General features: G+C 47.3%; 1 protein-coding gene across 12 annotated transcripts in view; it reads left to right on the top strand.

Annotated features, from left to right (window-relative positions):
* Positions 1-5,740: 5,740 nt before the first annotated feature.
* MLF1 (myeloid leukemia factor 1) overlaps positions 5,741-21,975 on the top strand; it is a 33,687-nt gene continuing 17,452 nt past the window's right edge. For 6 of the 12 annotated variants that reach the window (XM_077864566.1, XM_077864560.1, XM_077864570.1 and 3 more), the window contains exon 1: positions 15,078-15,095. Coding sequence is in view for 2 of the 12 variants with exons in the window: in XM_077864563.1 (XP_077720689.1) it covers positions 5,852-5,898 (47 nt within the window). In the remaining 10 variants the exon portion in view is untranslated. Of the gene's footprint in view, positions 5,899-7,754; positions 7,773-15,077; positions 15,096-21,975 lie in introns of those variants that run through there. The other 6 variants (XR_013360809.1, XM_077864568.1, XM_077864567.1 and 3 more) reach the window with 3 other exon arrangements.

The following is a 21,975-nucleotide window of genomic DNA, read 5'->3' as shown; positions in this document are numbered from 1 at the left end:
GATGAATCTGCCTTTGTCAAATGAGCCGTCTGTGTAACAGCCTGGTTAGTCCAATTACTCAGCTATTCGGAGCCAGTACTCCAGTGCACAGTACTCCAGTGCACAGGCTGGCGTGGGTGCGCATACTGGGAGTTGAAGGTGCACACGGCCCGTTCCCAGCGGCCTGAACATGGACACGACCCAGGTGTGGGGCAGGTGAACTGGAGAGACGGGGCCTGTACATCCAGTGGATCCGAGCCTCAAGGAGGAAGGGCCGGCGAGGGGAGACGCATCAGTCCAAGAAAGACCAACACCGGTGATGTCACATGTGGAATTTAAGATGCAAAACAAATGAGCGAAGACTTTAAAAAGAGAGGAGCCAAGACATCCTCGCTGCAGAGGACAGCACAGCGGCTCGCAGAGGGGGACCAGGTGATGGGGGACCAGGTGACGGGGGACCAGGTGATGGGTGATGGGGGACCAGGTGAAGGAGGACCAGGTGATGGGTGATGGGGGACCAGGTGATGGGAGACCAGGTGACCAGGGGCCAGGTGATGGGTGATGGGGGACCAGGTGATCGGGGGCCAGGTGATGGGGGACCAGGTGGCTGGGGGCGGTCCACCTGCCTGTCTGTGTCCCAGAAGAATACTGTCATAAAACTAAAGTGGAACTGAAAACATAATTAAGAAGGAAATGCTTTCCAAATACCAGCACTACGGATGAATGCGTACCATTGAAGATTTCTAGAGTTTTTTAGGCAAATTCACGTTCCCCGACAGTGTGCCCTCCCCCTACTCCTTCTGCTCTAGTAGGTCTCATTGACCTGGAGAAGGTAATTTATATGATAACCAATTTATTGATAGTCCGAAAAAATACGTTTTCTGTGTATGTGAGGCGAAAATGCAAAGTCCTCTGGAATGATCATCCGCCATAAATACCGTTTTCTCCATGTTTAAAATATTTCTTTGAAAACCCCGGCGCGGCGGCCCTAGAGCAGCCAGGCCAGTAGCACCGCGGGGCCCCAGCAATTCCGCTCGCGCCTCGCCCGAAGGTGCCGCCGACCCGGTTGCATCCCCTTCCTGGACCTGAAACGCCTTTCTCGGTGTTTGCAGCCTCCGCAGCAGCCGGGCCCGAGCCCCGCGGAGGCGCTCGGGGGCCCCAAGGAGCTTCGGGAAGGCCCTAAAGACGTGCTTTTCCTCCTTTTTTTAGAAAAGCAAGCTTGGGCCTGGGGGCTCCGCGGTGAGCGTCCGCCTGGGCGCAGGCCGTGACCCGGGTCAGGGTGGAGGCCGCACTGGGCCCCCGGCGCCCGCCCCTGTGTCCTGAAAACGAGACGTTTTTACGCAGACCAGCAGCCCCCGCCCCCCGCCCCACTCGGCCGCGCCCACCTCGGGAGGCCCAGGCCGGCCCGGGCCCTGGGGGCGCCGCCCACCCCATGGGCCGCCGGCCGGCAGCCGGGTTCCCCCCAGGAGCCTCGTGGGGACGCGGCGGGGCGGCGAGTCCGGGGGCCCGGAGGACGCGGGCGGGGCCCGAGGCGGCGGTGCAGGCCCTGCGCAGCCCAGGATGCCCACCTGGGGCGCTCGCGGCTGCCGCCCCCGGCCGTTGCACAGGTTGCTGACGGGCGCCCCGCGCTCGGCCCCGCCCCCGCCCCCGCCCCCGCCCCCGCCCCCGCCGCCCCTCTGGTTGCAAACCGGGCCCTGCGGAGGTCACCGTGCAGGGGAGGCCACGCAGGGTCAGGGGAGCCGCCCCCGAGCCGTGTCCGTGCAAGGCCGGGCCTGGGGTGACACCGGGAGGGTGCCCGGCGCCCAGCGGGCGGCGACGGGGTGTCCCCTCGGGCCCCAGAGCGACCTCCGGCCTCCAGAGCCGCAGGGGGTCCCCGGGGCCCAAGGCACCCAGGCTGCCCTGCCACCAGCGCCCTAGGGCCGAGAGCAGCGCCTGAAGCTGGAGGGTAGATGCCGTGTGACTATAAAGGAGGAAAAGGAACAGAATTCCAAAAATGTCGCCTGGCCAACTTTCCGTCTAAAACCTAAGGCTCTGGGGCCCCTGGTGGCTCAGCGGTGGGGCACCTGCCTCGGGCCCAGGTCATGACCCCGGGGTCACGGATGGAGGCCCACATCGTCCCCCCGGGGAGCCTGCTGCTCCCTCTGCCTCTGTCTCTGCCCCTCTCTGCGTCTCTCACGGAGAAATAAATATTTAAAATTAAAAAAAAAAAAAAAAACTTGTATGGCCTTGAAACTAAAAACAATCCTTCTAAGACGGAAGCAGATTTTTTTTCTACATTTCAAATAATAAAAGCATCTAAGCACATGACAGAGGGATGAAGGCATTTCAAGTTCTTAATGTTTTCCAAAATAATCCCTTAACCCCCGGGCGGACGTCTCAAATCATTGGCTACGCAGCGGGACATCCACCCGCGGCTTGAATTCTCCCCGAATCTTATCAAAGATTTAAAAATAACTTTTAAAACAGCACTTGAGACGGTCACATTAAACCGCGTCTGAGAACAGATGACCTCAACAGCATTTCTTAAAGAACGCTCTCCACCCTTCAACTTGTTTCAGGCTCTCGGATTCTAAAATTTTTTCATTTTTGAGAAGAAGCAAAGACAGTGTTTCTCCGACGCACAAAAGAAACCGAGACAGTCACAAACATCAAAGTGTTGACTCAACAGGAAAATGCTGCCTGGGAAACTGGCCCGTAGAGGACAGGTCCCGGGTCTCGGTGACAGAAAGACTCAAAAATAGCTGGATGTTAAATCAATTTTTAAGACTAATCAAGACACGCACAAGAATGATCATAGCAGCTTTATTCTTAAAAGCCAAAAAAAAAGAAAACAGAAAAAAGTGGGAGCGAGAGGAGAGAGGAAGGAAAAGGAAGAAAAAGGGAAAAACCTGGATCCGTAGCTGAGAACCTCGAGGAAAATCCCTCTAATAGTTCAGCGCATAATAACGTCTCGTGGAGAAGGAGATCCTGGAAATGAAAGGGGCTCTGGAGGCTTCATCCACCCCGCTGGGCCCAGCCCTGTAGGGTCTGAGTCCGGTCCGTAAAAAAAAAAATTAGTAACATTTGTTTTTTTACATTGTCATTAAAACTGTCTGTGGAGTAAAAGTCTTTTATTCATTAAGTCACATTGTGGAGGTGCCCGGGGCTCAGTCGGCCTTGGGCTCGGTCTGTCCTGGGTCCTGAGTCCCAGGTCCTGGGGTCCTAGGTCCCAGTCCTGGGTCCTGATTCTGGGTCCGAGTCCTGGGTCCTGGGTCCCGGGTCCCAGTCCTGGGTCCTAGTTCTGGGTCCTGGGTCTGAGTCCTGGGTCCTGGGGTCCTGGGTCCTGGTCTGAGTCCTGGGTCCCGGCCCCACCCTGAGACCGCTCCCTGCTCCGGATCAGGACCCCCCCCACCCTACTCTCTCACACATGTGCTCGCTCTCGCTCTCAAATAAATAAATGGTTTTTTTTTTTTTTTTAAGATTTTATGTATTTCTGCATGAGAGATGCAGAGAGAGGCAGAGGCCCTGGGACACCGACGCGGGACTCGATCCTGGACCCCGGGGTCATGGCCTGAGCTGGACGCTCCACCACGGAGCCCCCCAGGCGTCCCTGGGGTTTTTTTAAGTGACATTTTTGTAGTTTTCCAGGATGATTAAAACATCTCCTCGTGTGCTGGCATCAAACCGCGGCCTGGTGTTCCCGGGTAGGCCCGGCCGCGGGGGTGGGGGTGGGGGGGTCGCGGCCAACCCCCCATTGCCCCTGCCCAGCGCCTGGAACCCGGAGGCGGCCTGTGCCCCGACGACCTCCGCCCCCGCAGAGGAAGAGGAGCCCCCGCCGCGGCCCCTGCACCCGCCAGCAAACAGTGGCTGCCCTGACCCCATTCACAGCCGACCCGAGGCCCTGCCCCTAACCCTGCTCTGTGCCTCCGTTGCTCCCTCGTGGGCTCCAGCTGCTCCCCCCTTTCCTCCCCTGACCACCCCCCTCTTTTTTAAGCCCTTGGGATCCCCAGGTGACCCCACGACTAACCTGCACTAACCCGGACCACAGCTTTCATGTTTTCACAACGTGAGCCTGAGAAAAATCCCCATGGGAACGAGGGGGACATTCTCTCACAAGCTGCTTTATTCCACTTGTGGACAAATGTAATACTCTGTTATCACCAGCAATCTGCCCCATTTCCTGCCAGGCTGTTTTCAGGGGGGAGGAGGGAAAGGAGCAGAGGGAGAGAGAGAGAATCTTAAGCTCCATGACCAGCCCTCGCCAGAGGTCACGACCTGGGCCAAAATCAAGAGTTGGATGCCCCACCGACGGAGCCACCAGGCACCCCTGTTTTAGTTTTGGAAAAAAAAAAAAAATGTAGCCCTCTTTAGCATCTTGGGTTGTACTATTTTATTTTTTATTTTTGGGTGTCGGGAGGGCTGTACTATTTTAAAGAGGAAATAATTTCAAGACTTCTAAAACATTTCTTTTGCCTTGACGCTCATCTAGAAATGCCCGCTAAGTACGTGCTCCGTGAACCCCATCCTGAGGCCAGAGGAAGAGAAAATACCCGGTTCCCTGGAGAGGCTGCTTGGGCCTCACTGGACAGTGGGAAATCTGCTCCAGGGCACAGGAGGCTGCTCGCAGACTTGGCTGAAGGTAGGGAGGTGGGAGGACCACAGGATTGAATTTCCAGCTCCCAAAATAGCCCCGAGGACTCCTGTCACCTCAGATCAGGGCCTGCGGGCTTCTTCCCGCTGGAAGAGCGCCAGCTGTCTGGCCCCCGCCCGGAGGCCCTGCGGAGCCTGGGGGCCCTGCCTGCAGAGGACAGCCCTAGAAGGGCTGCGGAGGTAGACATACAGGGTGCACCCTTCTGCATCGCCCTTGACACCCTTATCCTTCTCTTTAACGTCCCCTTTTTCTCCTTGCCCTGCACCTGCCTTTAGACTAGGACAAGGCCTCGGGACAGGGTCTTCCAAAGCCTGGTCACACTCGCAGCGCCGTGGCACGTCCTTACCCCACAGCATGTCCAGATCCTTCCTGCACTGGTTTCTCCATCACCTCCCTTCCTCACTTACATTTGTAAAGACCAGTTACCAACGCATAGCACCGACCTAACACCCTTCTCACGTGCACGCAGAGGGCTCACACATAAAAATGATTAAAACACAACTAAAAGGGGCGCTTGCTGCAGGCCTGGGCCAGAGCCCTCGGGCCCGGGGGTGCGGACACCTCCTGGCATTACAGTGACACTTGTTCCTTGAAACGGAGACTGGAAACAGGACCAGAAAGAGAGCAAGTCGCTCATCTTGTCTTTAAATGCCGCGTCCACGCATCACGCAAGCATCCCCGGCTTGGGGAACACGGAATTTCGGACCCACGGGAGGGAGGACGTTTGGGAGCCTCCTAGGCCTCATTTCCCCGACGCACTGGGCGTCCGGCCGGGGGCACCTTCGTCCCCGCGCCCTGCACAGCCGTGGCCGCGCCCCGGGCGCCCCGACGCCAGCCCCTGACCCGCCTCCGTTTCCCCGAAAAGAGCCTTGGGGCTGGAGCCGCGGTCGCGCCGGGGGTGCCCTCCGCGCCCCTGCAGCCCCGAGCAAACGGCCGCGCCCCGAGGGCCGCCCGCGCGGGAACCCGCCCCCCGGCCCCCGCCCTCGCCCTCCGCCCTCCGCCCTCCGCGGCGTCGGCGGCCGTTGCCATGGCAGCGGCGCATTGTTCCCGCCCCGCCGCGGTGACGTCGGCGGCGGCGGCCAATGGGGGAGCCGCTCGCGCCGCGCCCCGCCGCGCCCCGCCCCGCCCCGCCCGCAGCGGCCCGGCCCGCGGGGGAGGGAGGCGGCTGGGGTCGGGGTCGCGGCCGCGGCGGCGGTGCCCCTGCTCCCGGGTGTCCGCGGCCGCCGCGCGGGCCGAGCCACGATGTTCGGGACGCTGAGCAGCAGCTTCGAGGACGACCCCTTCTTCTCGTGAGTGTCGGGGTCCGGGCCGCGGGGAGCTGCTGCAGGGAACAGTGCGCGTTGCCGCGGGGAGGGGGCGAGAGGGAACCCCAGGGACCACGGAGACGGCGGGAGGGAGGGGAGGGGAGGGGAGAGGTGTGGGGGGAGAGAAGATGGGGGCGGTGGGAGGGAGGGAGGGGGAGGAGAGAGGGAGGGGAGGGGGAGGTGGGGGGGAGGAGGATGGGGTGGTGGGAGGGAGGGAGGGGGAGGAGGGGAGGGGAGGGGAGAGAAGTTGGGGGCAGTGGGAGGGAAGGGAGGGGAACGTAGAGTGTGGGGGAGGAGGGGGTGTGGGAGGGAGGGGGAGGGTGGGGAGAGAAGACAGGGGAGGTGGGAGGGGGAGGAGGGGGCGATGGGAGGGGGTGTGTGGGAGGGAGGGAAGGGTGGCAGGTGGGGGGAGGGAAGGGAGAGGAGGGGGTGCAGGAGGGAGGGGGAGGGGAGCGGGATCTGGGAGCGCGAGGGCGCAGAGGGGCGAGCCGGCCCCCCTCCCCCGCCCCATCCCCCACCCCCTCCCCGACCCCCCACCGGCGCGGGCTGCGGGGTTGGCAGGTGGGGGTCCCCGTGGGCGCCGCGGCCGCCCAGCAGCCGGGCCTTCTGCCCATTGGACCCGCTCCACGACCTGTTTCAGTTCCGATGAGAGGCGGGGAACGTCTTCCAAGATGGCAATCGCTCGACCTGGAGCACATCCTGACTATTTTTACGATCGTATTTACTTATCCTGAGACACACAGAGAGGCGGAGCCCCGGGCCGCGGGAGCCGCCCCCTGCAGGGAGCCGACGGGGAGGGGGCTCGGTCGGGGCCGGGGTCGCGGCCGGGCCGGGGCGGACGCTCCCCGCCGAGTCGGTCACCCGGGCGTCCTAGGAAACGTTTTTGAGGCCTGGTTTTCAGGGTCTGAGTTCCTGAGCGCCCCAGGGCTGGAGAGCTGTGTCTCACCTGAGGCGCCCCGAGGTTGCCAGGCCCAGGCGCACTATTTGTTTCCTTCGCTGTCGCCAAGGGAGGCCTGGGTCAAAAGTTGGGGCAGGGCAGGGCAGGGCAGGGGGGCATCCAAGGACCCAGGTGAACGGATGTGCAGCCGTGGACAGCTCCAGCCTGACGCCTTAGGAAGAAAGCATCCAGGACTTAATCAGTTTGTAATTAAGAAGTTTGTAATCGAGTTTTCTTGTGTGTGTCTTTTTCGAGTTTTTTGTTTTAGTTCTTCCTTTGGAGATTATACAAAAGTGGTAACACAATCTAGTTGGAGTCCTGACACAGGAAGATTTGTGAGACTTGGCCTCCTAATATTTTGATCTATTCTATATAGATCAGATATATTTCTATCTATGCAACTCGGAAACATTTTTTTAAGTTTGAAACCGTCAACTTTAAAAACTTCGTTGTTGTTTCTAAAGGAAACTTTTGTGTTGGCTTGCAGGTGTTAGTACTATTTTTAAACCCAATAACATGAAAGTGACAATTGAAAGAATAATTAACGGTAAAAGATAAAATGGTGAACGTAGAGAAATACGATATATTTCATTTTAAAGGTTGTGAATTACAATTATGGGGTGTGTGGATTCAGGCAAACGTAGTATGCTGTTTGAGTTGACTTGTTACGAGTTGTTGGGACATTTACAATTGATGCATTTTAACAAATATGACATTTCGTGCTATATTATGATTTGCTCTTTTGAAAGCCTCTGACAGTAGGGACTGAATATATCCATAGACTAAGTGAGCTGTTGAAATGATTCTTATGTAATTATGACATCACTACAACGGGTCATCGTTAAGAAGATTATGATAGTCGGCTTTTGAGTTGCATTATGTCCTCAATTATATCAAAAACAGCGATGGCCTTAACTAAACTGTGAGTGTATAATTAGTTCCTTCTTTAAAACGTGGAGCAAAAGTGTAACTTAAACTCTTGGTAACTGTCTGAGTAAAGGCGATGAACCCAAGAGTCAGGGTCAGAAATAGTAACAGACCACAAATAGTAGGCACACATCAAAGAGCACCTCCCTGTGCTTAGGATGGGGGGACCCGGCTGCATGTCAGCCGGTCTTTCAGTCGTCACTCTCCGTAGCCTTTGTCAAATGCAGGCAGCCATCTCCCAAAAATTTAAGATAAAATTATTGTAATCGACTTTATAAAACAAATTCATGCTTATATTTTCGTTGCTCCACATTTACCTGGAGAGAGTAAACATCCTGCGGTAGGGACGGGGCGGCGGGGGAGGAAGAAAGTGTGAGTTTCTCTTTATTTCAAGTAATCTGTCACTTGACCCACCCCTTTACTCTGACCCCAGGCCGAATGAGTGTCCGTCACTTAATGTCAGTCCAGCACAAGAAATTCTTAAAGGTTATAGACTCTTTGTCAAATCATTCATTGACCTTAACGTGGAAGGGTCGCACGCTCACCCTGTGTGTGACTGTCAGCCCTGTTGCTGACAGTACGTGTCACCGGGGCCTTTACTGCTGACTTAGTATCTGACATGTAGAAAGTACTCCGTGAGTATAGTTTCACGAGGACCTGGTGTCCTTTACACTCTGTGTCGTAGCTAATCTTGTTTTTAGTTGATGCTGAAAGCATTTGCGTTCAACATAGGCCGTTGTTGATGTTGACACTTTCTAACTTGAACACCACCATCGTCTAAATAACCACTAGTTCAGTATCCAGGATATCGATACAAGCGCACTCTACTAATCTACTGATTATTCCAAAGTGGGCAGATGAATACTTTTTGGATATAAAATTAGAATTATTAAATAATTTGAGACTGGTAAAATACTGTAATCAAATTGTCAGATATTTAAAAGATTTGAGTAAAACAAAGAAAACAGGGATCCCTGGGTGGCGCAGCGGTTTGGTGCCTGCCTTTGGCCCAGGGCACGATCCTGGAGACCCGGGATCGAATCCCACATCAGACTCCCGGTGCATGGAGCCTGCTTCTCCCTCTGCCTATGTCTCTGCCTCTCTCTCTCTCTCTCTCTCTCTGTGACTATCATAAATAAATAACAATTTAAAAAAAATTAAAAAAAGAAAACAATTAAAATCTGTAGTCTTGAATTTAAATATGTTCATTTTCAGCGTTTGCCCTAAATGTTGCACCTTAACTGTTTCATCAGAAAATTAAAAGGAAACTTTATAAGTGATATGTTGAAATTTAGTGGGTTTTTTTAAATATCTGGAACCTTTTTTTAGCACCTGATGTTGCAGAGCTGAATGAAATTTGGTGAAAGTTGCCATATAAAAAAAAAATGCCATATAGCATACCTTCATATATACCTTTTTAAGTAACTAATGCTTGTAATTTGGTTCAAAACACAAAAGCTAAAAGCTGGCACTTCTGGCACGTGGTTTACTCTCAAGGTAAATATTGAGAGTAACTTTCCTCCCCGGCCACCCCCGTCCCCACCGCATTATGTTTACTCTCTATGTAGGTAAATGTGGAGCAACGAAATTATAAACATGAATCTGTTTTATAAAGTTAATTACAATAATTTTATCCTAAATTTTTATGATATGGCTGCTTGCATTTGAAGAAGGCTACGGAGAGTGACGACTGAAAGACCGGCTGACATGTAACCATGGTCCTTTCTATCTTTCCCATTTATATTCACTCAGGAAAAATAGAAATAATACTTATGTATGGACAGGAAAATTAATTAGAGGTTCAAATGATTTTAGTATCCTATATCCTAAAAATATTGATTATTTGTATCTGGTAGAGTCTAAAAGTTTCTACATTGTGCAGAAACATGAACTTTGAATCCTGAGCTACAGAAATAAAAAGTCTGATCACGCGAGTCTACGAAGGATATCTATGTTACCACGTATGAGCTATTAGATATTAAAGGCTCAGAAGCAGGTCGGCAAATCTGTGAGCCTTATTTTTAATTATACATCACTAGCCTTTCCTTCAGGGCACCATATGTATGACTAGTCTTTGGTCAAAGAACCCCTGCATATATTCACAAGATATTACTTTTTCTATTTCTTTGCTTTTAGCAGGAGCTAAAACTTAAATATCTATAATCTTTTTAAATTTAAGAAATGTTTTTATTTTATACTTTGGAGGTAGTTGAAGGACACTGGCTTTGACTTACTGACTGAGTTGAAAGTGAATATATTCCATGTACAACATGGGCCTTGACTGATATTTTCTTGATTGGGAATATTGTCAATAAAGAGGACACAAAATCACCTTTCTAAATAAACTTTTGTGAGCAATGGGTGTTCAGGGTTACGCCCATCCTTGTTTTCAAGTCTGAAGTCGTCTTCGCCCAGATGACATGGTATAGTGCTAATTAGTAGCCTGCAGCCTAAACCTCCAATTTTAATCATTTAATAAAGGCAGCTTGAAAGTACTCAGCTAAAATTTAAGGTTTTGATTTTCAGGATCCCATTTTATGCTAAGACACCTCACGCCTACTGTGATTTTTAGCACCTAAAAAATTTCTCAGAAATATTGCAATATAGGTATTTCTTATAAATGAACTTTGAAGATTTCAGGGTCATATTTGATAGAATGAGGTACTAGGAGCCTTGAACTGACAGATTTCCTAGGGTAGACCTTAGGGCGTCTGTGGTTCATTAGGGACAAACCACGTAGGGCCCAGGAGACAACGTGATCATGACGCCGTGGGGGATCCAGGAAGGCCATTTGGTCGCACCGAGTCCCACCGTAATGCTTAGTTCTATCCGTGAGCATCGTACAAATCCACAGGAAAGTAGGAGGGTACTCCTGGGATGGGGGCGCCGTAGCCATCCCTAGGGCCCCCTTAATATTAAGGCTTCTGCTGGGCCCGGGCCGCGTGGTGGGGCGTCCGCCTCCGGCCCAGGCCGTGCCCCGGGTCCCGGGATCGAGGCCCCGTCGGGCTCCCCCCGAGCCTGCTGCTCCCTCTGCCTGGGGCCCTCCTCTCTCTCTGGGTCTCAGGAATAAATAAATACAATTTAAAAAATTTTTAAAAAAGGCTTCCGCACACCACCACTTTAAGCTGTGCTTTTAAACGGTGGGGAAATCAGGAGTTCGGGTGGAGCCGCAAGGCGCGCTGCCCGCGTCCTTAGGCTTCGGGAGGTGCCCGGCGGGGCCTCTGGCTTCTCTGGGACGTGCCAGGCTTCACTTCTAGAGTCCACACTTGCTCACCCGGGCGTGTCCCTATAGACTTGCACACTCCATTGGACCTAGGGATCATTTCTTTAGGGTCAACAGGGAGAACCATCTGCCGACAGGCTCCTGCTGCCACCGTGTCCGTGCAGGGGACTTCCTTGACGACTGGGACTCACGCCAATGACCGAAGGCCCTTGTGGATAAAGAACAATGTATTGCTGGTTCCCAAAGTATGATACTGGCCAAATAAAATAACTGATCCATATGTTTGCATATTTGAGAGAGTCTTAAAAATTTTATTTTGTGATAGCTTGTGAGAGGAGGAGTAGAGAACGCACATACGGTGCCAACTTTCGTTCCGATTGGTTGTGTTTTGGTCAGCAGTCCTAAAGAAGGTAGGATGGCCATCGTAACAGCGGAAGTAAATGTTTCCTGATTTAAATGAAAATGCACCCTCGTGGAAAATCTGAAAACTGTAGAAAGTTTGGTAAAAAGAAATCATGCAACCAAGATTTTATCTTTTTGGTGTATTTTGTTTCCAATTACCATATATGAAAAATATTTTCCAAAATTAAAACAAAGCTTTAGGAGCATAAGCACAGTTTTTCCTCTACATATACCACAATCATTTTCCTCGTCTTTAGATATTCTTGAAAGTATGAATTTAGTGTCTGCAAAGTATTGGATCCTGTGGATGTACAAAGAATCTTTTTCATATAAATCTTTAACCACATTTCAAATTATTACATCAGATTAGTTTATTAGGTTATATATATGAAATGATTGGTTTATAATGCGTGAACTTTATAAAGCCTCGTCATATTTCCAATTTATTTTCCTGGAATGAAACATTAATTTTCAAGAGAATAATATAAATAGGTAGAAAAATATGAAAATGATTGACTTCTCACCTGAGAAAAGAAACTTTGCATCAGGTTACTTTTCAAAGTAATAAAATAGCTCCTTGCTACCACAAGAGATTTTTGGCTTTGATAGAAAAGAATCCAGGCTTGAACAAGAGAACTTTTAAAGTCTTTATCTCTGAGCAGCTGGTGTTCTGGGTAGACAAGAATTGATCTCAGTTCAGGCCCAGCCAGATTTCTTCCTGAATGGCTCAGACAGGTGCAAAAGCCAGACTGCGAGCGCCACTTTGTCTTAATGCTTTTCCCAACAAGCAGGCTTTTGTTCACGTCACTCAAAAAATAAAGATGTTTTTAACAGTTGTTCTACACTCTACATATAAATATACCTACTTCTATTTAAATAAAGAAAAACCTGGGCAACATGTTAAATGAGCCACATTTAGTTGTTGAATCTGTAGCCTAATTATAATGCGATCAGAAAAATAAATCTCACTAAATTTTACGTTTCTTTGGGAAAATAATAGCTACGTAATTCTCACTTATTCACAGAACAAAATCTAGCATTCTCTGAAGCATGTTTCTTCCTTGCAATTGAATCTAAAGGGCAAGTTGACTGGCTTTCTTAAGTGACTGCATATTAGTAAGAATGAACATTTTAATCTCTACACTTGTACCCATTTTCTAAGCTATAAATGTCCAGTGAATATGGAGCTCTAAGCAAAAGGACTGTCTCCTGAATCATCCACTTTAAACCATCAGGTGATGGGATCCCTGGGTGGTGCAGCGGTTTGGCGCCTGCCTTTGGCCCAGGGCGCGATCCTGGAGACCCGGGATCGAATCCCACGTCGGGCTCCCGGTGCATGGAGCCTGCTTCTCCCTCTGCCTGTGTCTCTGCCTCTCTCTCTCTCTCCATCATAAATAAATAAAAATTAAAAAAATAAATAAACCATCAGGTGGTATGAAATCCTCTAACTTCACATAGTTCTGTTTCTTTATGTTCTTTAAGATTTTTTAACGAAACATTTCAGACATGTGCTACAGAAGTATAAGAATTGTCTATCTGTCACCAGAGTTTCAAAATTTATACTTACTTTATCCATCTCTATTTCTGCGGGTATTTCCAGTGTATTTTCTTTTATTTTTAAAGATTTTATTTATTTATTCATGAGAGACACACAGAGAGAGAGAGAGGCAAAGGCACAGGCAGAGGGAGAAGCAGGCTCCATGCAGGGAGCCCGACGCAGGACTCGATCCCGGGTCTCCAGGATCACGCCCTGGGCCAGAGGCAGACGCTCACCCACTGAGTGTCCCACTTGTTTGTTAGAGTTTGTTTTTAGTTGGAAGGAATGAAAGATGTATAATATCTAAATAAAGCTAATGTCTGGTGTCTTCATTTTATTATATTTACTGAGTGAATTTAGCATAATTACATTTTTCCAGTTAATACTCAACATTTACCTAAAGTGACTCTTCATTCTGAGAGATTCAGTTACTAATTTGGTTAAGAAAATTGGGTTTTCCTGTAGAAATTTTTGTATTCTCTTGCAATAAGAGTATCTTCAGCCTGCACACACTGGAGAGAGCACTTTTTTTTTTTTCTTATGACTTTGCATAAAATTTGTCAGTGAGCCGGGAAGAGGCTGGAAAGTACAGCAGTGTTCCCTAAGTGGATTGATAGGTAGAGGACAAGAGAGTTATGGCAGGAGAGGAAATGGAGAAGTAAGAGCACTGGCATGTTACAATATTTAGAGTATGGATTTGTCAAATGTGTGATTGTAAAGTGATTATCACTCATCCTGACCCGCAGTGGTCCTAATGCGAAGGTGGTTGGAAACGACCACGTTGGTCAGGTATGCAGAGGACCTGCTATTTATATTTAAGTCATTGCTAACTATCTTTTTCTATATAACAGTTGTTTCTAGACAAGAATAAACAGATCCGTAGAATAAAGCAGTCTAGAAACACTCGCATATACAGCCACCCTATTAGATTTATTTAGAGAATACACATCTTTTTTATTTTTTTAATACTTTGTAATACCATCAAGTGTGCCTGGGCAATGGCACTGCTTTCTGAGAAGATTAACTTGTGGGTGATGGAACTGTTGACACCTTGTTCTTTATTTTTAGTAAGACATCACTGCTGAGATCATGTGTTTCTGAACTGCAAAGCAGTGATTTAATTTAGTTAACCACAGTAGTTAAAAAAAATATTCTTTAGGGATCCCTGGAGGGCTCAGTGGTTTAGCACTGCCTTCGCCCCAGGGCGTGATCCTGGGGTCCGGGGATCGAGTCCCACATCGGGCTCCCGGCGTGGAGCCTGCTCCTCCCTCTGCCTGTGTCTCTGCCTCTTTCCCTCCCTCTCTCTCTCTCTGTCTCATGAATAAATTTTTTAAAATTCTTTAAATAAGTTAAAAACATTCACCGTTGCACCATATATGGTAGAGTCAATCATTCAAACAATCTATGTAACAAATTTCTACATTCAGTTTATAGAAGCTGTGTCCCAAGTTTAATTAAGGCAATAAGGCTTCAGAACTACTCAATGTTTTTGGAGTACAGTTTGTGCCTTAATGTATTAAAACTAATACCTAACTAATAACAGCTGGGAAACAGTACTTTATTAAAACATAAAATTTAGTAGCATCTCACCACACTTTGACAAATATACTCTTAGGGTTTTCACAGAATAAGATAAATTGGCATGCTTTATTTTACAGCACTTTAGTGGGATTGCTAAGAGATAAGCTTTATTACTATTAAGGAAGAAAATCATGTTTATACAGACTGGAGTGAACATTTGCATATGATTTGGAATTGTAGGACTCTTTTCCCATGTCAATTTTCCATATTTACATGTGCACTCTAAGACATTAAAATTGTTTAGAAATCTTAAAATTCAGTAACATCCAACGTTTGGTAATTAATACCTTATTATGTAAAGTATCAAGGTGCTTTACATTTTCAAAAGTGTGTTTTTGGAATATGTAATACGTGCTTATGGCAAAAACCGAAGGTACAGATGCGTACGTGGTTAAAAGACTCGCCCACACAACAACGTGAATATACCTAACAGTAAACTGTGCGTTTAAAAATGCTTAAGATAGAAAAAAATGTTCAATGAGTTATACAATTATCTTTATGTTCTTTTCTGATGTTCTGTATTTCAATAAAATAGCCAAACAAACCAAACTGCCTCTCACCTTCGGCCCTCAAACGTGAGTTTCCTTATACAGATGGAGGTACGCGGTATGTCCTGTTAATCCTTCCAAGTCAGCGCCTAAATACCTGCCTTGCTCTTTTAAAGGCAGCATAATACTCCACTTAAATTCTTTTAAAAGTGCTGAAAAGTTTTTAATGGCTCTTTTCCGATCCTTTTTTGGTTGTTATCCATCAGTTAGTAAAGAAACAGCTGCGGGCTAATTTTGGATGGTGGAGTGAGCAAGGGAGCTTCGTTCCTTTTCCTCAAGAAGCTTTAATCTAGCAGAAAAGACAATATTTTCTTTATGTCGTTTTATTATCAATAGTCTTCTAAAAAGGGCTAATAAGAATACCAAGACTAATTTTAACTTGAATTTTTAAGAATTTCCCCTCTTTGAGAGAAAGTAGGAGATAGTGAAGAGCACTTAAAAGAAAAATAATAAAATAGTTGAATAGTCACTGCTTGGAAGTGCTGCAGCGGATCGGATGGAGCCGGCGAGGTAGGTGCGCATCCCCACCACGGCGGCTCCCCACATTCACTTTACTGAGTCGGGCCAAGAGAGTCGATCACGGGCTCGTGGTGGTGGCGGCGCAGGAGACAAACTGCAGTTTGAACTTGGGGGACCGGCCAAAGCCGCACCAGAAGCCCGGACGCTCCCGGGGCCCCCGCGGGGCCCTTCCCCGCCGCCCGCTGCCCGGCCCGGTGCTCCACAGAAGTGACACGGGGAGTTACGCAGGATTTTCATGACCCAAGACTAAATTAGCAACCGAGGAATCTTCTAACAGATGGGACGAAATCCCAGAAGATTCAAAGTTCTGCAAGGAAGGAACAGATAAAAGAGTGACACGCAAAGAAAGAAACCGTTTAAGAACAACTTCTAAGACCAAAGCCTGAAATCCTCAGACTGCACATTGGAAAGGGAAACTTGAGGGGTGTGAGGATTTTTAAAAAAAAATTCTATACCTGGATGCATAATAATTTCAACAGATTAAAAAATAGGAAAGAATCCTGGGTCTTCCAGAGAGCATGGACTCTTTAGGAAGAATGAGAACCAGGTTGTCGTCACGCTCACCTTAACGCCAGGAAGAAGGCGAAGCAATGTACGTCCTCCAAATGGTGAGGGAAAACGATCTAGATTTCTCTGCCCGGATAAGCATTGTTTCAGTTTGTGTGTGAAAGAGCCTTCGATAGGACTCCTGAAAAGGTACTGTGCTCAAGTTAGATGCTAGAATCCAGAAAATAGCAAGAGACAAGAGCTCATGGTTATTCAGAACCAAACCAATGTCCATCTTTCTCGATGGAGGGAGACTGAACCAAAGCACTCGCCACCTCCTTTATTCTTCCCCTGGAACCAGAGTTCACCCTTTTCCTCCTGAAGGTAGCACAGGACCGATAAAAACCCGACTCACGTCCAGCCCAGTCCTGATGTTTTGAATTTGGATGACTTGGAGAATAATGGCTGTGCCTTTGATAGAAAAAGAGACATAAAGAGGAAGAGAGGCCTAGGGAAAAGACCGCGTTGGAAATGGTGAGGACTTGCTGTGATGGTAGTAGGCTAGTGTCCAAAAGTTATTTTTATTTGTAATTTATACTCTGAGTATTTTAGAAAGTATTACAACTTCCTGGCCAACAGGAAGTTGAAAATTGGCTTTAGCCCTAAAAAGGTCAGGGCTCTGTTCCCACTTCCTGGCACATCGGTATCCTGCCTTTTACATCGGTATCCAGTAAATATTTGTGAGATACGTGGAGACCATTTGTATCAAAACAAGTAGAAATTGAACTAGAGGTCCTTGATAAAGTAGTGGAGGAGTACACTAGTGTTTGTTCATGTGAGGTTCTTGGAAGTCAGCATTAGGATTAATAGAAGAGCTTGCTTAAATGCAGATTATTGGGCCATGCCCCAGATATGATGAATCAAAAATCCTCGGGTGTAGGCTTCAGGAATCTGCATTTTAATAAGTACCTCCAGTGATTTTTAAGCATGTGCAAGTTAAAAGGAATAGTCCCCCCCCCCAAAAAAAAAAAAAAAAAAAAAAAAAAAACAGGAATAGTCCCACAGAGGCAACAAAGGGTAAAGCCTGGAGAAAGTACAGATCTCCCTCATTTTAAGATGGAGTTACATGCATCCTGGTAACCCCACTGTCAATAGGGAATTATGTAATTTGAAAATGCATTTAATTCACCTAAGCCACTGAACCCGATGGTAGCCTAGCCTGCTTTCACATGCTCAGAACACTTACATTAGCCTACAGTTGGGCAAAATCATCCAACATAAAGCCTACTTCCCAGTAAATTGTTGAAATCTCATGTAATTTATTGAATCCTGTACTGGAATAAACAATGGCATGGTCAGAGGGGTACGGAGTGGTCACCCGTGTATGGGTTGTCGGCCTTCAGGAGCGTGTGGCTGCTGCTGCTGCTCCGCACCACCGGGGGAGAGCATGGTACCACGTGCTGCCACCCAGGAAATGATCAACACTCAAAGTACGGTTTCCGCCGCATGTGTAGCATTGTCAGACCATCGTAATTCCAAAAGTCGTTAAGTCAAGCCATCGTAAGTTGGGAACTGTATGTCTTTAGGAGACAGTACTTTTGAACATTTTAATGTCACTTGCAAAATTTGAAAATATTTGCAAAGGAAAGATGAAAGCCAGAAGTAACCAGCGCCAGTCAACATCCGGACCACTAGGTATCTCTACCTGTAACACTCAGGAAGCTCTGTCAAGGGTGAGAAGGAAAATGGAAAATCAAAGGAGAGTGTAAAGGAGACCTTTATCCAACAAGACTCTGAACAGTGCATTGCTGCTGAGTGTTCAAGGACCAGGAATGAGCTTTGGGTTTCAGTAAACAGAAGGTTGAGGGCATCCTTGGAGTTTTAATGCAGAAGTGATAGGGAGGAAGGGGGCATCCGTAAAATAAAGTGACTGTAGTATAGGGTACGGGTGTGCATGACCCCTGGAAGGTGTGAACTGCTGAAGGGAAGGGGACCGTAACTCGGAGTCTCAGGACATGGGTTGGGTGGGGCCGGAAGTAGAGTAAACGCCTTGCTTTGCTTCATTAAGAGCAGAGAGTAGTTTTCATTGGTAAAGATTTCTTTTCTTTTCTTTTTTTAGGATTACTTTTTTTTTTCTTTGTCATCATCTAGAGTGTAAGAAAGGACCTCAAAAGTCACCTTGAATTATAAGAAAAAATAATGGTTGCAAATCAGGCCATTCAGTGCAGAGAAGATGCTGCCATTGGGGTGGATACTTTAGGAGCTGATGCTTTCAGGATCTCTTGGCTTCTCGTAATTTAGGTTTATGTTCTTTAGGACTGTCTTAATCATCAGTCATGGACACCCCATTCGTGTTCTAATGCCAGGTTAATCACAGGCTGTATTTTATAGCATTTCAATCTTCTAAGACTATTTTATACAGACTGGAAGGAACAGTTGGAAATTGCTTTAAATAATGTGATTTTAGGAATATATCTGTAGTAGGTGGAATAGTTCCCTTCCCCCCAAGATGTCCATGTCCCAGTCCCCAGAATTTGTGAATATTTTACCTGACAAGGAGGAATGAAGGATACAGATGAAATTGAGATTATTAATCACTTTAGAATAATCTTAAGAGAGTAACCTGGGTTACCCAGGTGGACTCTATATAATCACAAGGATTCTTTAAATATGAGTCAGATTTGAAGATGCTATGCTGCTGGCTTTGAAAATGGAAAAAAAGAGAGCCACAAGCCAAGTAACATGGGCAGTCTCCCGAAGCTTGAAAAGGCAAGGAGGAAACTAATTTCCCCTACAGACGCCAGAAGGAAGCCAGGCCTGCCGACACCTTTATTGTAGCCATTCTGGACTTCGGATCTCCTGAATTGTAAAAGAGTAAATTTGATGTTGGTGTTTCTTTTTTTTTTTTTTTTTTAAGATTTTGTTTATTTATTTATTTATTTATTTGAGAAAGAGCAGGAGCAGAGGGAGAGGGAGAAGCAGGCTCCCTGCTGAGCAGGGAGCCCAACTCGGGACTTGACCTCAGAACCCTGGGATCACAACGTGAGCTGAAGGCAGATGCTTAAGTGACTGAGCCACTCGGGTGCCTCCTAATATGTTGTTTTAAATCACCAGATTTATTTATTTATTTATTTATTTATTTATTTATTTATCTCAAATTTTTATTTATTCATGATAGTCACACAGAGAGAGAGAGAGAGAGAGGCAGAGACACAGGCAGAGGGAGAAGCAGGCTCCATGCATCGGGAGCCCGACGTAGGACACAATCCCAGGTCTCCAGGATCACGCTCTGGGCTGAAGGCAGGTGCTAAACCACTGCGCCACCCAGGGATCCCTAAATCACCAGATTTATGGCAATTTCTTACATTAGCTAAACGAATATAATATCCAAATCCTATCATCTTAATTTTAAGAACATACGAGTGTCATTTCTCTGTCAGGCTATATGTTCCTCTAGACCGGTAGTCAACTTCTGTGCTTGACACACAGTGTACATGCTACGTGTTTATTGAATTTGAACCATTCTGTATATCAGATGGCTTCTCCACCATTTTGGGGGGAGATTTGCTTACCATTTTTAAAGTCTCACTCACCTGGTACATGCTACATAGAGGAGCATTGCAATGAAACCTGCAGTTCTGAACGTCTTCCTTAGTGACTTCTGATTGGAGAAGGGGTACTCGGTTACACCAGAGTTGGCTTTCTCTGGCCCAACTGTTGTGATACACAAGACTGATGTCTTCTAATCAACAGTTTCATGGGCTTCTTGTGCCTCAGTTTCAACTGCTCTTGAGTAAGACCGCCTGTCTGAGAAATCTCATCCTCCTGAGGTTTGTAGAAGCTTGTATTTTATTTGTACCATCCCAAACATAGTCTCAAAATTTGGTGAAAATTAAAAAAAAAAAAAAAAGTTCTCACATTGCTGAAATAGACCTACAGATAAACTACTTATTTTTATAGATTTGCATTCATTTCCCTCCCAGTCTTTAGATAAAAACCAACAAAATTGAAGACTCAGAATGGGAGCAGTTTTAGATGTGTTATGCACCGTACCTTGGGACGTAATGTGTTGGTTATCTATTGCTGCTGTAATTTAGTATCTTAAAGTGATAAACATTTATTATATCATTTTTTTGTTGGTTAGAAATCCAAGAGCAGCTTACCTGGGTGGTTCTGACTCAGGGCTTCTTAAGACGCCGCATCAAGTTGTGAGTCAAGGCTTGACTGATGGAAGATTTACTTCCCAGTTGTTTGATATGGTTGTTGACTGGTCTCCAACGTCTGCTTCCAAGCTCATTTATGAGGGCCTCCCAGGCCACCTCACAGCATGGCAGCTGCCTGCCCCCGAGCGAGTCATCTTGCTGAGACAATACCCAACCAGAAGCCACGATCTATTAGTTCTATTAGAGACGAGTCAGTAAATCCAGCCCATCCTTGAGGGAAAGGGATCATTGGGGCCGTCTTAGAAGCTGCCTACCCCTCGTATGAATTAGTGAGGTCATTCGTTTACCAGAGACTAGATAATCAAGTTTAAAATATTCCTAACTAGGGATCCCTGGGTGGCACAGCGGTTTGGCACCTGCCTTTGGCCCAGGGCGCGATCCTGGAGACCCGGGATCAAATCCCATGTGGGCTCCCGGTGCATGGAGCCTGCTTCTCCCTCTGCCTGTGTCTCTGCCTCTCTCTCTCTGTGTGACTATCATAAATAAATAAAAATTAAAAAAAAATATTCCTAACTAAAATTAAATTCAATAATATCAAAAACATTTTGTGAGAAAACAGCAACTAAATCTCTCATATTAGAAAATATAAAATAAAAAATGGAAGCCTTTTAACTTTCACACAGGAAATTCAGAAGGTACATTAAAATAACACAATTTACTTTTTTTAACCATACTTCCCTCAGATGATCTACTTCAACTCCCTATTCTAATTCTGTCCATTTTTTTTTAATTTTTATTTATTTATGATAGTCACAGAGAGAGAGAGAGGCGCAGAGACACAGGCAGAGGGAGAAGCAGGCTCCATGCACCGGGAGCCCGACGTGGGATTCGATCCCGGGTCTCCAGGATCGCGCCCTGGGCCAAAGGCAGGGGCCAAACCGCTGCGCCACCCAGGGATCCCGTCTGTCCATTTTTTTAAAGATTTTATTTATTTATTAATAGAGACAGACATAGAGAGAGAGAGAAGCAGAGACACAGGCAGAGGGAGAAGCAGGCTCCATGCAGGGAGCCCGACGTGGGACTCGATCCCAGGACCCCGGGGTCACGACCTGGACTGAAGGCGGCGCTAAACCACTGAGCCACCAGGATGCCCTTTTTCCTTCATTTTAAAAATTGTACTTGCCCTTAATCTAAAAATAATTGAAAGCAGCTTATAGAAATACTTAAAGTGTTATGAGAATTGAAATTAAAGATGAAGGGAAAGGTGGAGATAGAAAACTAAGTCAGAAATAAGACTACTACAGAAAGGTCATAGTCTGGTGAAAACTGAAGACTATGGGTCTAACAAAGACCCATAGCTATGTGGCTGAGTAAATTAATGTTAAGAAAATGAAAAGGCGAGATCAAGACTAGGGAAAAATACAAGACAAATATCTAATAAGAGTCTTATGTCTACAAAATAGAAAGAATTCTTATAAGTCCATAATAAGACAACCCAGTTTTTTAAAATAGGGAAAAAATTTGAACACATGTTTTATCAAAGATCTTTGAATGACATGCAAAATATAGGATACGGGGGCAGCCCCAGTGGCCCAGGGGTTTGGCGACACCTTCAGCCCAGGGTGTGATCCTGGAGACCCGGGATCGGGTCCTGCGTCGGGCTCCCTGCGTGGAGCCTGCTTCTCCCTCCGTCTGCATCTCTGCCTCTCTCTCTGCGTCTCTCAGGAATAAATAAATAA

This window comes from Canis aureus, chromosome 22, assembly GCF_053574225.1.
Source record: "Canis aureus isolate CA01 chromosome 22, VMU_Caureus_v.1.0, whole genome shotgun sequence".
Lineage (NCBI taxonomy): Eukaryota > Metazoa > Chordata > Mammalia > Carnivora > Canidae > Canis > Canis aureus.
This window is presented reverse-complemented; position numbering and strand designations above follow the sequence as displayed.